Genomic DNA, 15,224 nt, shown 5'->3' with positions numbered 1-15,224 from the left:
AAGGTGGGATTTGGAGTATTACCGATGCAATGGGTGACAGGGCCTCAGATGCACAAAGTCCTTCCACCAGGTATGTGCACTGATATGCTTGAATGATTCCCATATCCCATCCCCATTCCAAAGACCTTGCTTGGTAGAGAACTTTGCCAGACTTCCCAGAACTTTGCCTACATCCAGATTGAGGTGGCGTGAGAGGGTAGAAATCACACTGTAAGCGCTGTTGATCTGTTCTCCAGAAAGTATTGGTCTCCCAACATGCTTTGGGTCCGGCATATATGCTGCAGCATGAATCGGCTTGACACAAAATTCTTGACGCGTCTGTATGAATTGAACAATTGCCTTCTCCTCTGCTTTGAGCAGCAGGGATGTGGGTAGGGCAAAGCTGATTTGTTCTTTTAAATCAGCAAAAAGCCTGAGAACATTTGACAAGACAGCGTCATCTCCTTCAATCTGAGCAATTGCAGATGCTACTGGTGAGAGTAGTTTAAGGCTGCTAACCACTCTCTCCCGAAACACATCATCCAGCAGTATTTTCTTGATGGTGGTTTCCATATCCGCAGACTGGGATATTGCCATTTCTTGCAGCGACTCCTTACCCTCCAGAAGGCTGTTGTACATTATGACAATGCCACCCCATCTAGTGTTGCTGGGCAGCTTCAGTGTGGTGTTCTTGTTCTTTGTCATTTGCTTGGAGTTGTAGGTTGCTGCAACTACCTGTTTTCCCCTGACATACTTAACAATGTGCTTGGCTCTCTTGTACAGTGTTTCCATGGTTCTCAAACCCATGATGTCCTTGAGGAGCAGGTTGAGCCCCTGAGCTGCGCACCCAATAGACGTAATATGAGGGTAGGCCTCCTCCACTTGAGCCCAAGCAGCCTTCATATTCGCAGCATTGTCAGTAACTACTGCAAAGACCTTTTGTGATCCAAGATCATTGATGACCGCTTTCAGCTCATCAGCAGTGTATGTGCCTATGTGTCTGTTGTCCTTCGTGTCTGTGCTCTTGAACACTGGGAGGGGAGTGGAGACAATGTTGTTTATGATGTCCTCCCCTCGTACATTTGACCACCCATCTGAGATAACTGCAACACAGTCTGCCATCTCTGTCGTTTCTTTGAGCTTTCCTTGGACTCTGTTATACTCAGCCTCCAGCAAATAAGTAGACAAAGCATGTCTGGTGGGAGGACAGTAGGCAGGGCGAATAACATTGAAAAATCTCTTCCAGTACACATTGGCTGTGAGCATGAGGGGTGAGCCTGTCTCATATACAGCTCGAGCAAGGCACTCATCTGCATTCTTCTAGCTATGGTTAGCCATTGTATCAAAGAACCTTCCAAGTGGGCCAGGAGTTGCTGCTGATAAGGAGCCTGATGCTGAATGTGAACCATCATCTTCTTGAATGGAAGCAGAAGAACGCTGGGCTGACTGCTGTGAGCTTTGAGTGAAGTTGTTGCATTTGGATAAATGCTGCTGCATCTTTGTGGCATTCTTTACATATGGCTTTGTACAATGTTTGCACATGTACACAATCTTTCCATCTTTAATGCCTGGGGTAAAATGCTTCCACACATCCGACAGTAAACGTGGCATTGTTCTATGCAGAGAAATAAAGGGCATTCGTCTCTGTGTCGAACTGCAGTCGATCAGCACGATTGCAACAGGGTGAGTAAATTTTTCCTGATGCTCTGTGATGGAAGTATGACCTGTGCACGCACGACGTTACATCACCAATAGAGAGAGCTAATCGCTCATCCACTCATCCAACCAATCAGGACACATTTGTTCACAGTCACACACAAAACTTGTAATTATTAAAACAAGCCAAGTAAGAAGATAAACCTATATTGATTAAGAAATTCCTTAATAATTAAGATTCCATCTCTGTTAGTAATTTTAAGAGAGGACCTGTGGGGGAAAAAAAATGAAAGAAATACAAAAAAGAACAATATTATGCTAGCATGTGCTTTTTTGGGCAAAATTCCCAAGCTAAACTTCCCGTGGAAAATTTCCGGAAATTTACCAGAAACTTTCCACCCCTTTGCAACCCTAGGCTGCAGGCAGCGTGTCGTTTATGGTTTGCTCAGTTTGTGCATATTGAAAGTGACAGCTGTGGCAGTATCAAATGGTAAACTTTTTTTTCCGGCACCTCTTCATAGTTCAGTGCATGGGTCCAGTTGAGCCACGGAGCACATCACTGAGTGAGGGGGCAACCAAGCTCGAGTAAGGACTTCTACATTGGGAATTTAGTGTGATGAAGGAAAAGGGGATGAAGAGGTATAGAACAAGGTGGGTAAATGTTACTTGGACTGTTTGCTCGCGTGCAGCGTAAACACTGACATGGATTGGTTGGGCCGTATGGCCTGTTTCTGTATTGTTACGCCTCTATTTCTACGATTGACACAGCATTTTGATCTTTTCTTCTCCAGCACTAGTTGAGAATTTTTAATATCAGAAATAACTGGGTACAAAAGTCACTTTCATTTTATATTCCTAATCTAAAAAGTTACAATTTGAAAACTTCTGTTAAATTGTTGAACAGCAGAGTGAAGATGCAGGAAAAGGACAGCATGCCTGTCTGATTAAGAAGTGCTCTGTGATGATACGATATGGTATTGCTGCTGGTTCAATGTGACTGGCTGAGAAGTGGCAATGAGCATAGACTTCTCTCTACATTAGTAAAATCCAGAGCCAAAAATAAATTATGAGCACCATTAGCAGTGCTGTATCTGAAATAATGTTTTCCACTTCAATTAACAGGCTAGCAGTTTTAAGTGAGTGGACATAATGAAAGCAAATGGCATGTTAGCCTTTATTACAAAAGTATAAGAGTAAAGAAGTCTTACTGCAATTATATAGAGTTTTGGTGAGATCACACCTAGAATCATAGAATGGTTACAGCACAGAAGGAGGCCATTCGGCCTGTCGAGCCCGTGCTGGCTCTCTGTAAGAGCACTTCAGCTAGTCCCAAATCCCCCGCCCTTTCCCCGTAGCCCTGCAATTTTGTTTTCCTTCAGGTACTTATCCAATTCCCTTTGAAAGCTGTGATTGAGTCTGCCTCCACCACCCTTTCAGGCAGTGCATTCCAGATCCTAACCACTCGCTGCGTAAAAAAGTTTTTCCTCATGTCGCCTTTGGCTCTTTTGCCAATCACCTTAAATCTGTATCCTCTGATTCTCAACCCTTCCGTCAGTGGGAACAGTTTCTGTCTACTCTGTCTGGACCCCTCATGATTTTGGACACCTATCTATGCACTTAGGGAGTACCTGGAGTACTGTGTAAAGTTTTGGTCTCCTTACCTAAGGAAGGATATACTTGCCTTAGAGGGAGTGAAACAAATGTTCACTAGACTGATTCCTGGAGGGGCGGGGGGGCCAGGATTGTTCTATGAGGACAGATTGAGTAGACTAGGCCTATATTCTCTAGAGTTTAGAATAATGAGAGGTGATCTCATTGAAACATATAATTTTTTTTACAGGACTTGACAGGGTAGATGCAGGGAGGATGTCTCCCCTGGCTGGGGGGTCACAATCTCAGGATAAGGGGTTGGCCATTTAGGACTGAGATGAGGAGAAATTTCTTCACTGAGGGTTGTGAATCTTTGGAATTCTCTACCCCAGAGGGCTATGGATGCTCAGTCGTTGAGTATATTCAAGACAGAGACCGATAGATTTTTGGATACTAAGGGAACCAAGGAATATGGGGATAGTGCAGGAAGGTGGAGTTGAGGTAGAAGATCAGCCATGGTCTTATTGAATGGCGGAGCAGGCTCCAGGGGACAAATGGCCTACTCCTGCTCCTATTGCTTATGTTATTAAAATTTTATGTAATTCTACGATTGCATTGAATGCGTGCTTCCTAAGTATAATTAAATTCAAGTGTCTGAGAAAATGCCATTTTAATAAATAAATCCAAAATGATAGTAGCTGTATGTGATAGAAAACTGGTTATGATTGCATTGGTTTGCTTCTTTGCTAACCAGCCAACCTTTGAAAAGCTTGGAATGCAGTCAGAAAGAATAATGAGGTTGTTTTGTAAGCAGTAAATTGTTTCTTCTTCCTGACAGACTCCAAGCGCCTGGGCAGAAGAGCGCTCTGAAAAGAAGAAAGGATCCCACAAACGCTCAGCATCCTGGGGAAGCAACGACCAGTTGAAAGAGGTTAGAATTCCTTTGTTCTACATGGACATCGAGGGTCAGGGGAGTTTCTCATTGCATTTTGAAACTCGATACCTTTCAGTGTTTCGTGTTTTTCAGACTGGATTCATTACCATATGCCAGGGCTGTGCATTGAACTGATTTGATTCTGGTGTCGCAACAAATTAATATCTCCATTAACAATTCGAATTTGTGTGCATGTGGCTTGCTAACAGCATGACTCCACAAATATTGCATTGATATGGCACATAGGCAATTCTTACAGAAATATTTTTGAAACTGAAATGGTAAAATTTCTGGCTTGTGTGTAAAACATCCGAAAGTTTCTCTTTGAGCAGCTGATGTGGGATAGCATTGGTAGCAGTTCCATTAATTTGCTGCAAAACTAGTATTAAATCAGTTCAATAGAGGAAACTGGCCTCAATGTGGATGTAAAAAGAAGGGAAATTACAAATTTTCACATCAGTGAAACCAATTTTATTTTACTACTGCTCTGAGCTGAACACATGAATGTTAAAAAGAATTGTTTCTGTTTTCTGATTTACTGTATTTCACTCAAGATAAAAAAGGAACTATAAAATCTGGTAAACCTTTTCTTTCAGTGATATGGGTCATTGCTTCACTCAGTAATTCCTTTTGGAAATAAGCATGTATGTGTTTCTGGTGGGGGCCAGATTGTGATGTCCCCTGTGGAGAATAACATGCTAACACATTATTGAGACTTGCATATGAATAATGGCCTACTTGATGATGTACTGGAAAGTGCCATGCTTCTGTGGATCCCATCTCACTGTATGTCCACAAGAAGAGGAGGGAGAAGTATATAGTGTGTTGTTTAGGGAAACATTTACCGTAAACCTAATATACAGCAAACAACTTGTACAGTCTACTGTTTCCACGTGAGCCAGTCTCATCCCACTCTCCTCCTCGTTCCCCATATTCTTTTTAATATTCTTTCAAGCAACTATCTAATTTCCCTTTTTAAAAATACTCATGGACTCTGCTTCAATAATGATTTATGCAAAGTAATTCCACATTCTAACCATCCTCTGTGCAAAGAACATTTTTTCGTGATTGTAAATTTGTACCTTTTTGTTACTGTCTTGCCAAGCAGTGGAAACAATCTATCGCTTTTTACCTTATAACCAATGTTGCCGTTAAGCTGCGTGGCCGGGCAGCTGTCTGGAGGTCCCGCGCAGGCTGCTTGTTGGCTTTGCAAAACCGAACATGCGCGGAAATTTAAAGAGGCCGCACCCCCCCCCCCCCCCCCCCCAAAAAAAATTAGAGGGAACATTGCTTAGAAGTCCTCAAGATTATGAAGGGCTATAACAGGTCACCATATAACCTCCTCAGCTCTATTGGGGAGAAAATGAGCCTCAACTGTTCAATCTCTCTTACTAACTTACTCCTCATCCATGGTAACATCCTAGCGAATCTACACTGAACCTTTTCCATTCCCAAATGCAGCTAAACTAAGATCTTCCACATGTTCAGCAATTCCCCCTTCTGTATCCTACATCTCTAGATATAAAACCAAGGATTCTGTTTACCATTTAAATGGTCTTCTCTACATGCATTGCTACCTCTTAATGACTTGTGTAGTTGCACATCAAGCTCCCTCTGCTTATCACCATTTAAAATCTTAGCATTTGAGGTGTACTTCCTTTCCCTATTCTTGCTCCATGTTGATTTACATCTCCCAATCTGCCCATCCTGTTGTTTCTCCTGCCGTCTTTCACTGTCCTTGTTACAATTTGCCATAGTCTTCAATTTGGAGTTGTTAACAAATTTCGACGTTCCTTCAGCTCCCAAGTCCAGATTATTTTTGTTTATAGTAAATAAAAACAGGCCAACGCAACCCCCTGTGAAACATCATTTACAACATCTTTCCAGTCAAAGAAACATCCATTTACCCCTATTCTTTGCTTTTAGCCCTCCAACCACTTCTCTCCATACTCTGAAGTGCCTTGGGATATTTTACTACATTAAAGGCACTATATAAATGTAAGTTGTTAACTTCATGTGCCATTCTCTTTGTCATAAGCCTATTGATTGGTATTTTAGAAAATGCATTTTGAAAATGCATAAAAAACACAACCATTTGCATTATCTATCGGGCCAGGCAGCATCCGTGCAGAGAGAAACAGAGTTAACGTTTCAGGTCGATGACCCTTCGTCAGAACAGTTCTGATGAAGGGCCATTGACCTGAAACATTAACTCTGTTTTTCTCTCCACGGATGCTGCCTGGCCTGCTGAGTTTTTCCAGCATTTTCTGTTGTTATTTTGCATTATCTATCCCCTCTGTTACTTCAAAAAATTCTAAGGTTAGTTCAAGCACTACTTGCCCTTTAGAAATCTATGCTGACTGGCCTCCATAGCAATTTTACCCCATATGACAGACTCTGTCTTCACCCAGTGTCCACATATACAGACACATGCACCCACTCCTAGGAGTAACTGGATAGTGATCAGGAGTGGGAACTCTTGACTAATTTTCTTTTCCATAGATACATTTAAGGGAAAGCTAGATAAGTAGATGAGGGAGAAAGGAATAGAAGGATTATGCTGATAGGGTTAGATGAAGAGGTGTGCCACCTTAGAACCATCTGAACACGAAAAGAACTCTGACTACCTTCCCTCTACTCCAGGTCACTAGTTAGCCATTAGACAACGGATATGTAAGGGTTTGAGTTCCTCAATAGATGGACAGCAAGTACTAGGACCTTCTTACAAGCAGCATTGTGAGCAGCATAATTCACCATACAATGTGAGTGACTACAGGGTGGACACAGACCATACCTGATTGAATAGTGTTTACACCAGTTGAAGGGGCAGAGCCTCGATATTAGGCACCGAGTGCTGGATATATGAGTGTATATGCTCATACCCGGATCAATGTAACGCCTTCCAGCAGTTGTCCCAAGTCAAGCGTTTCATCAGCTATATGATGGATTTCTACCTTCTGTGTAGTGGAATGATTTGCACAGGGCAGCTTATTGTGCCAACTACCTTGCTGGACTAAATGTTCAAGTCGAATGACTGATGCCAAGCTTACCCATAACCAACTGCTTAATTCAGGTCCTCATAAAGGGCTTTGGCAGAGAAACATGTCCTCCTCCAGGTTACTCAGCGACGGATCATTGTCGATCAGAGTCCTTCCTGCAACTAAATACCCTTTTGCCACAAATTCTCCTCACAGCTGGGTTCTCGATCTCGCACGTGTGGGCTGGCAAAAGCTGTTTAATTTCATGCCTGAGTTCTGACCATGAAAGAGAACTGTTTGAACACGTCTTTTTTGAATTGAGTTTAACCTACCATGGGACTTTGCTGTCATTAAAGAAAGACAAGAACTTGGATATTATTTATTCGTCTTTTTTTGGTTCCAACCCTTGCTTACTGAGCTCCTCGGACTGGCTTAATACTGGACTTCTCTCTTTCAGAATATTATCTCATTTAGTACTTTCCGCCATTACACCTCTCTATTATGAGGTTGCTAGAAGTTTAGGGTCTGCAGTAGATATTTTCTCTCGAGTTCAACATCATTGGTCTCTCCATAAGCGGATCCTGCATCCCTTATGATCAGGAATTTACCATTGCCCAATATCTAATCATATACTGTAACAGCAATGAAAACTCCTTGTTATCTGAACTGGATGCTGTAATCTTGGATGTGCGTTTCTCCTATCTTCCAATAGGCAGACTGATTAACAGTCTAGCAAGATGAGGCCAATATAAATCAATGGACCGAATTATTTCTCATATATGTGAATGCCACAGAGTAGCAATTTACAGTGAATTACAGTTTTTCATAACATTCCTCGTTACCTAGAAAAAAACAAAGCGTGCTGCACTGTCTCTGTTATCAGGCTAAATGCAACTTTCCTGACCAACTTTCACACTGAATCTAGTCAGCTCTGCACTTACGGAGAGAACTGTCTCTCTTTAGATCCGGCTTCCTCATCAAATCTTGCAGTCTGTGTGTGTTTCTTTAAATGGACGTGCGAAACCAAGGGCTTGACCTCTGACTTTCACCCAACTCACTGTGTCCAGAGATTGGCCAGCTGAACCACCAGTCCCTGCCCTCATAAGTGGGGGCTTCCCCAGAAGCTAAACTCACATGAAAGAAGCCAGGCTCTCCTCGTCCTCCTAATGTATATTAGTGCCTCAACCTGATGTGGCAAATACCACCCTAGGTAAATGCTTCGGCTGGGCCTAATTCCTTGCGTGTAAAACATTAATGTGCTTCCCCAGACACTTTCTGTTGAATTTAATTTAATTTAATAGCAATTTTTTGGTATAAATTACCCATAGGTCCTTCTAGGTCAAATAGTTGAAACTCCTAGAACATGACCGTGGTGAATTAGTGGAGATGAGGAGGGAGGCTAGTATGTTTGATCAGACACTTCATCAGACTAAAGTAAATTAAATTCCTCTTCACTGTCTGGCGAGAACTCCCAAGATACATAAGTGGGGAATTTTCTCAATGGAGTGGATGAATGGAAACCTTCCCTCTTGCCTCAGTGATTTCTCCAATTATATGACTGTGTCGCTGACAAAAGTATGTTTTTAAAAATTTGCCAATGGCCCCCCCCTCTCCCTCCCCCAAATGGCTGCAGTTACTGGTGTTGTAAGATTTACATGTGAACTTTTCTGAAAAGCTTTCCACTCGTACTTAGAATGGCGAATAGCAAAACATCCACCAGCATTTCACTAGATTGTTTATGTTACACTGGAGCGCTGTGACTTTATTTTGTGTAGGCCACGATTTTGTAAAAAACAAAATACGTACTATAAATTAGCGGTGTGGCCTAAATGCAAATTTTTTTTGCTTGGGTTGGACTCATTTTTGACCTATATCCATTTAAGTACAGTATCTCAATTCTCTTTGGGCATGTGGGAGTATAGAGAGATCATTGACACAGTGTTGTCTAAAACTCTCATGTCTAAAGTATCACGCACTGTTGTATATGCTCTGTGGAGTAGTTTTAACATTTAATTAGGCGCAAACTTGCTCTCAGTATAACCCTTTTTATAATCTTTCCATGTGACCTATTTAATTTCATTGGAAGGTTTTTCTCATGTTGGACTGCATCCAGCCCCTTTCACTTTGAAAAGTGAGTGTTGTTTGTCTTGCTCTCAAGCAGCATCATCTATAGGGGAGAGAGTTGTATCTTTCCCACAGAAACAAGATTATCCTATTATGGTATGTCTGACTAGCTGAAATCTAAAGAATTGAGTGTTTGAGAATCTAACCCTGCCCATGAAATCCCTTAAGAGACGTATTGTTGGAGTCGGTGAGATTATTTATATGCTGAAGGCAAGTTGTATCTATGATTTAAGTTCCCAAGTTTCTCCTATGTTTTAGCAATACTTAGTGGATTGTTGAATGTTTATAGATGTTAAAAAAAAATCTTAACACAATAATACAGCATGAATATTCTCCAGGGGTTGGGGCTGAATCTGGAGCACGCACCTCTGCCACAGAACCTGTTGTGGTCTAGTAGCCTGTACTTAAACATCTTCCATTTATATGGCACCTTTAATGTAAAAAAAAAAATGTCCAAGACAATTTCACAGATAGGCATATGTAAAATGAATGCAAGCTAGGAAAGGAGATGTGGAGGAATTCTGCATAGTAGTAATGAGGGAACTCTGTAAAGCTTTAAAAAGATTTTTTTAAATTTAAAAATGACCGTGATCTACGGGTGATGACTTATTATTTAATACTTGTGGAAAATGTTTTTGGAGCTTCTGTGGGTTCAGTTGGTAATAGTAGCATGTAACTAAGCTAAAAAGTTTCGAAGGTCCTCGGCTTGATCCCGAGTTTCTGTTGTTAGCTGACCGCTGGGAGTGGCAGCAGGACTCCTACGATTAGCAGCCATCAGCTTGGTTGGGAAAAAAAATCAGTGAGATGCTGCTGCTGATTGCCCTTCAGTGACCCCTGCAGAAAAGCGCGAGAGAGTGCGTGTGTGCGTGGTAAGGTCAGTTGGAGTCTGCTGTGAAGCCCTCCACAGTCAAAAAAGCTACCAATGTTCACTCGGTTCTCACATGAAGAATGACCATTTCAATGAGGTATGGTAGGACAGCAGGTGTCTGTGGAACCATCATGACTCGGCACTTTTGGGAAAATTTATAAGGGGGTGGTGGGGGAACCCTGAAATTAAAGAAAATCTTTAAGTAAGTAGCCTCCTCTTTCATAAGCAGTTTGCTTCAGTTTTGAATGCTAATTAATATAGACTTCACTGCAGTGGGTATTAAACACTCGTAATGATGATCGGAGATATAAAGCATGGAATAAGAAAAAGGTCATCAAGCCTAATTTCCATTACTCTGTAACCAGCCCTATAATGGATTCAATCCCATTTATTTAATCTCCTAAAAGGTTCTACATAATTGCTTGTTCACTCCTTAAATTAAATTCATCTAGCAAAACTCCCCACATGTCTCCATAATTCAACCCTGGCTGGTTGATTTCCATAGATGGTGTTTCCATGGTCTCAATAGCACAAGAACCAGCTGAGTATTTGATCATCTCTATCTTTAGATAAGGCAGAGCTCAGCCAGACAGTGTGTTTGAAAGGGTTTCTCTGCATTTGAAACTTTGGACACTTAAAACTCTTGTTTAACCTCATTGACTTTTTCTTTTCCAGATTGCAAAGTTACGTCAACAACTTCAACGCAGTAAACAGAGCAGTCGGCACCACAGAGATAAAGAGAGACAATCTCCTTTCCATGGCAACCATGCAGCCATTAACCAATCACAGGTAAGATCGCACATGTGCCAGGTGTATCATGTTAGTTGTATCCCCAGCAACCCGAAGTGCATTTCAGGTACTGATAGCAAGTAAAGTGAGGAGTCTGAAATTTTCAAAAGATCTATTGAGTATTTGTAAGGATTAGGGGTTGAATACTTTTTTCAGGGTGAGATTCTGTTTTTTTTAAAGATACTTTCTCCCCTTTCTCCTCTGGGCTTTCTGTATCAATCACCATCTACAGCTAAGGCTTCCTACTCCCAGGCCTCTATTAGTGAAGGTCTGAAGCTGTCCATTTGGTGCCTCCTCGTGAAATGGCAGCTGAATGCTATGTGCCTACAATCCTATGAGGGAGCTGTATTGAGATCCAGGCCTTTGAGATTAAAAAGTTTGAAGCCAACATCATCACCATTGTAACATATCATGACAAATAGTGTTGCTGCAGGAAGGCAAATCACTATGGAACATTGAGGTCCTATCTTGCAGCTCCAGAGCTACTGAATTTCCCAGCCTACCAAAATGTTCCTGGTCCAGCTTGCTTTGGTGGGGTGGGTTTTGTATGCTTCCACCCAACCTTGGTGGGGCACCTCCTACTGCACCAGCCATTCTTGTGCTATATTTGAATGAGACTGGAAATTAGTACCAAATTATTGACAGGCTATTAACTGGGTTAAGTCCTACCAAATTCATTTGACTTCAGCTGTTTACGAGACTTGCAGGGAGGAAATGCTCATCTCATCCGGTGTCAGCCTCACTCCTCTGATTCAGAAGGTGGTGGGTTCAAGCCCAACTCCAGGACTTGAGCACAGACTTTAGTTGACACTGCGGCGCAGTACTGAGAGAGTGCTACACTGTCGGAGGTGCCGTCTTTCAGATGAGACGTTAAACCGAGGTCCCATCTGCCCCCTCAGGTTGACGTAAAGGATCCCATGCCACTATTTAAAAGAAAAGCAGGGGAGTTCTGGCCAACACCACTAAAACAGTTTAATTGGTCATTTATGTCATTGCTGTTTGTGGAACCTTGCTGTGCGCAAATTGGCTGTCACATTTCCCTACATTACAACAGTGGCTGCACTTCAAAAGTAATGAATTAGGTGTGAAGCGCTTTGGGATGTCTGATGTTGTTAAAGGTGCTATATAAATTAAAGTTATTTTTCTCTTTTTTTTCTTTACCCATCTGGTCTGGATTCAAATCCAGCTTTTAGAGGTGGAGAACAGTGCCTCATCCTCTTAACTTTTTTTATACGGAGTAGAACAGCATCATGCCAAATAAAATTCTGGTCAAAAAATTGTTAACATTACTGAACTGTTCAGTAGGTTTGTATATACTACATGTGTTTTACAGACATCTGTTACAGACCTTCGAGCTCCAATTCTGGCCTCTTGCCCATCCCCATTTTCCATCACCTTTTGATGGCTGTGCCTTTAAGCTGCCTAGACCCTAAGCTACGGAATTTCCCTCCCTAAACCTCTCCACATCTCTACCTCTCTTCAAAGGACACTCCTTCAAACCTACCTCTTTTACCAAGTTTTTGGTCACCTGTCCTAATAACTCTTTATGTGGCTGCGTGTCAAATTTAGTTTGATAATGCTCCTGTGATGTGCCTTGGGATGTTTTACCATGTTAAAGGCGCTATATAAATGCAAGTTATTGTTGTTGTAACTTGTTCTCCTGTGGCTGAAATTCTATTCATGGCTTAATTGAACTGCCTGAAGGATGGGAAAGATGAGCATGCAAGGGCAAATATAGTGATCTGGGTTCAAAAGACATAATTGTGTTCATTTATGATTCAAACTGTATACTTATTGGCTGCTCTTCAGAAGATAGAAAATTGTGTTGTGATTTGAGAAAGTTAGTACAGTCTTTGCTTACTTGTTACATCTATTAACTTGTGGCATTCATTCTGGACAGTGAAGCTTCATGGCATATAATAGGGTGATTTTCTTCCCCCTTCCAAACAGATCTTATTCACAGTTGTCCAAGTTTTGATTCATGTGCCTTCTCACAAGACCATTTGTATAGTCGTTGAGCTCGCTTCTCAAATATAAATGTGTACATATGTACTCTGCCAAATGGTTAATGACAGTTCTATTTCTCAAGCTTTGCTGTGTGCTGGAAATTACTGTGTGCCTCCCAGAGTTGGTGATTTCTATCAGCATTGCAAAAAGTTCAAAGACCATTGAAAGCAATGAGTGAGAACCTGCAGCACCCTCACAGGAGGACTCGCAAAAGGCTGTCCCACTCGTTAAGTTGTCAACGGGGACTGGGTGCTGCAATGGCTTAGTATTCTGTGCTTTTCACATCTGGGACCAGATAAGGCTACTATGTGAAATGAGTTTGGGTGGGCCCACCTCACTAAACTGCTCACAATTCAAGTACAAAGCAGCACTCACTTAGGCAGTAAGAATGGAGACTGGGGAAATAGACATAGGTGTAGCAGGGAGTGCTGTTTTGAGGTTAGAATTAGGGCATGTTGGGTCATGGACGTGATGCTGCAGTAGAGTGGGGCAAACTTTAATCTGTTTCTGGCTGTAGTATATCTGATCTGGGAGTGTTTGATGCTGATACTGGATGCTCAAAGTGGAAGTATTCTATTCCCCAGCAATAATACATCTTGCATTGAAAGCTGCCATTGATACAGGTATGGAAAACTGGGCACTGGAGAGAGACCCTTCTTTGGGAACCAGAATTACTGGCAATTAATCCTCTTTAAATCAGGATCTAAGTACTTACTAAATCAGGATCTAAGTGGGACCTTATAAGAATTTGATAGTGTTACCTTTGTGCAGCATTAACCTACGTTTACATTTACCATGTTATGCATAAAATTTCATAACTTTTATCATTCATTGAATGAAGTACACCTATAGTAAGTGCAGCTTATATGGGTTTATCACTGCTTTCCTTGTATTCAAAATTTAGCATGTTGCAGAGATCTTTCTAAGAAATGGAATGTATAAGGGTTATTTGATACGAGTTCCATGGGAATGAATGGAAATTGTATTAAGGTCATTCACTTGACCTGCACTAACCTTCAACCAGGTGGTTGGCCAACACATTCAAATCCAGTACCTATCCAACAGTTTTTTTCCATTTTCGTTTATGCTATGAGTTTTCTGTGTTTCAAGGTTGGAATATCTCAGCCAATTCAAGGTTGCTTACTTTCAATCTCTGGAGTTTTCCCATGAATTTTCAGATGTAAGTGCAGCCAAACCTAACCGTGATTTTATTATAACCATAATAATAATGTTGCATTTGTACTTTTGAATGTCTGTATTTTATGTGAATTATATATATTTAGGGGGAAAAATTCAGTTGCTTTGCGCCCCCCGTTAGCGCCCTAAGAATGCGCTAATGGGTCGCAAAGCAACTAGCGCCCAGGCGCGGCGATGTTTGCGCCACTCGCGAAATTGACCAGACATTTTGCGGTGGCGCTAAACACTACTGCCACGATCTCCTGCGCCCGCAGATCGTGACGTCAGTCGAGCGTGCAGCGCCCCGGACCGTATATTGAGTGGCACCCCCTGCCTTTCCGCCTGCCGCTAGCAACGACCGGTTGAGGGGAGCACTTTGCAGTCGGGAAGGGACTGGGGGAGCGCTACTTAAAGGCGACCGCTTCCAGCCTTTTTTTGTCAGCGAGATTTTTGCACCACGCATTCTGAGCGAGAGACTTCTGGAGAAATTCAATGCTGTGTGAAGGAGTTTTGGGTACTGAGCAACACTTTGCAGGTTCATTTTGATTTGACCTTCCTTGCATCGATTTAGAAGAGACTATGGGGGCTGCACTCTGAGCTCTTTCCCTGGGCCTCTCAATTGTTCTTTCCAGCAGATTTGATGTACAGGTCTCTCCAGGCCGAGATTCAAGGCTGCAATGAGCAGGGTGTGGATCAAGAGCAAGATCAACCATCCCCTTTAAGAACTGGCCGGCGCCAGTGTCTCTGTGTTCCATTGCTGACTGACATCACATGAGCTTCGCCAGCTCTCTGAGGTAGCGCCTCGCTCCTCGGCGTTGGCGCCTTAAGAGAGGTGTGTAGCGCCTGATTTAGCGCCCCAATCACCTCCAGGGGCGATAGAAGCCAAGTTTGCAGTCGGAGGTGGTAATTAGTGCCAGGCGCTAAACTTTGCGCCCGGCCGATAATTGCGCCCCAAATGGGGCGAGACCGAATTTCTCCCCCTTAGTGTCTTAAGATTAGGGAAACTATAAAAACTTGAGTTGCAAGTGAACCTCACTCCGTTGATCCTATTGAAAGGAATATTTTGAAAATCATACATTAGTCTACACAAACAACATTATTTTATGCGGTGAGGAGGATAACT

At 42.2% G+C, this 15,224-nt stretch overlaps 1 protein-coding gene across 1 annotated transcript in view; it reads left to right on the top strand.

Moving 5' to 3' along the window:
• The window catches only part of LOC147119948 (protein FAM117B-like), a 330,525-nt gene that overhangs the window by 177,676 nt on the left and 137,625 nt on the right, over nucleotides 1-15,224 (top strand). Inside the window, exons 3-4 of the mRNA XM_085985390.1 lie at nucleotides 4,064-4,156; nucleotides 10,805-10,918. Coding sequence (XP_085841516.1) covers nucleotides 4,064-4,156; nucleotides 10,805-10,918 — 207 coding nt within the window. The remainder of the gene's footprint in view (nucleotides 1-4,063; nucleotides 4,157-10,804; nucleotides 10,919-15,224) is intronic.

Source organism: Somniosus microcephalus, chromosome 4, assembly GCF_052327205.1.
Source record: "Somniosus microcephalus isolate GS21.2 chromosome 4, FLI_Smic_1.0, whole genome shotgun sequence".
Classification (NCBI taxonomy): domain Eukaryota; kingdom Metazoa; phylum Chordata; class Chondrichthyes; order Squaliformes; family Somniosidae; genus Somniosus; species Somniosus microcephalus.
This window is presented reverse-complemented; position numbering and strand designations above follow the sequence as displayed.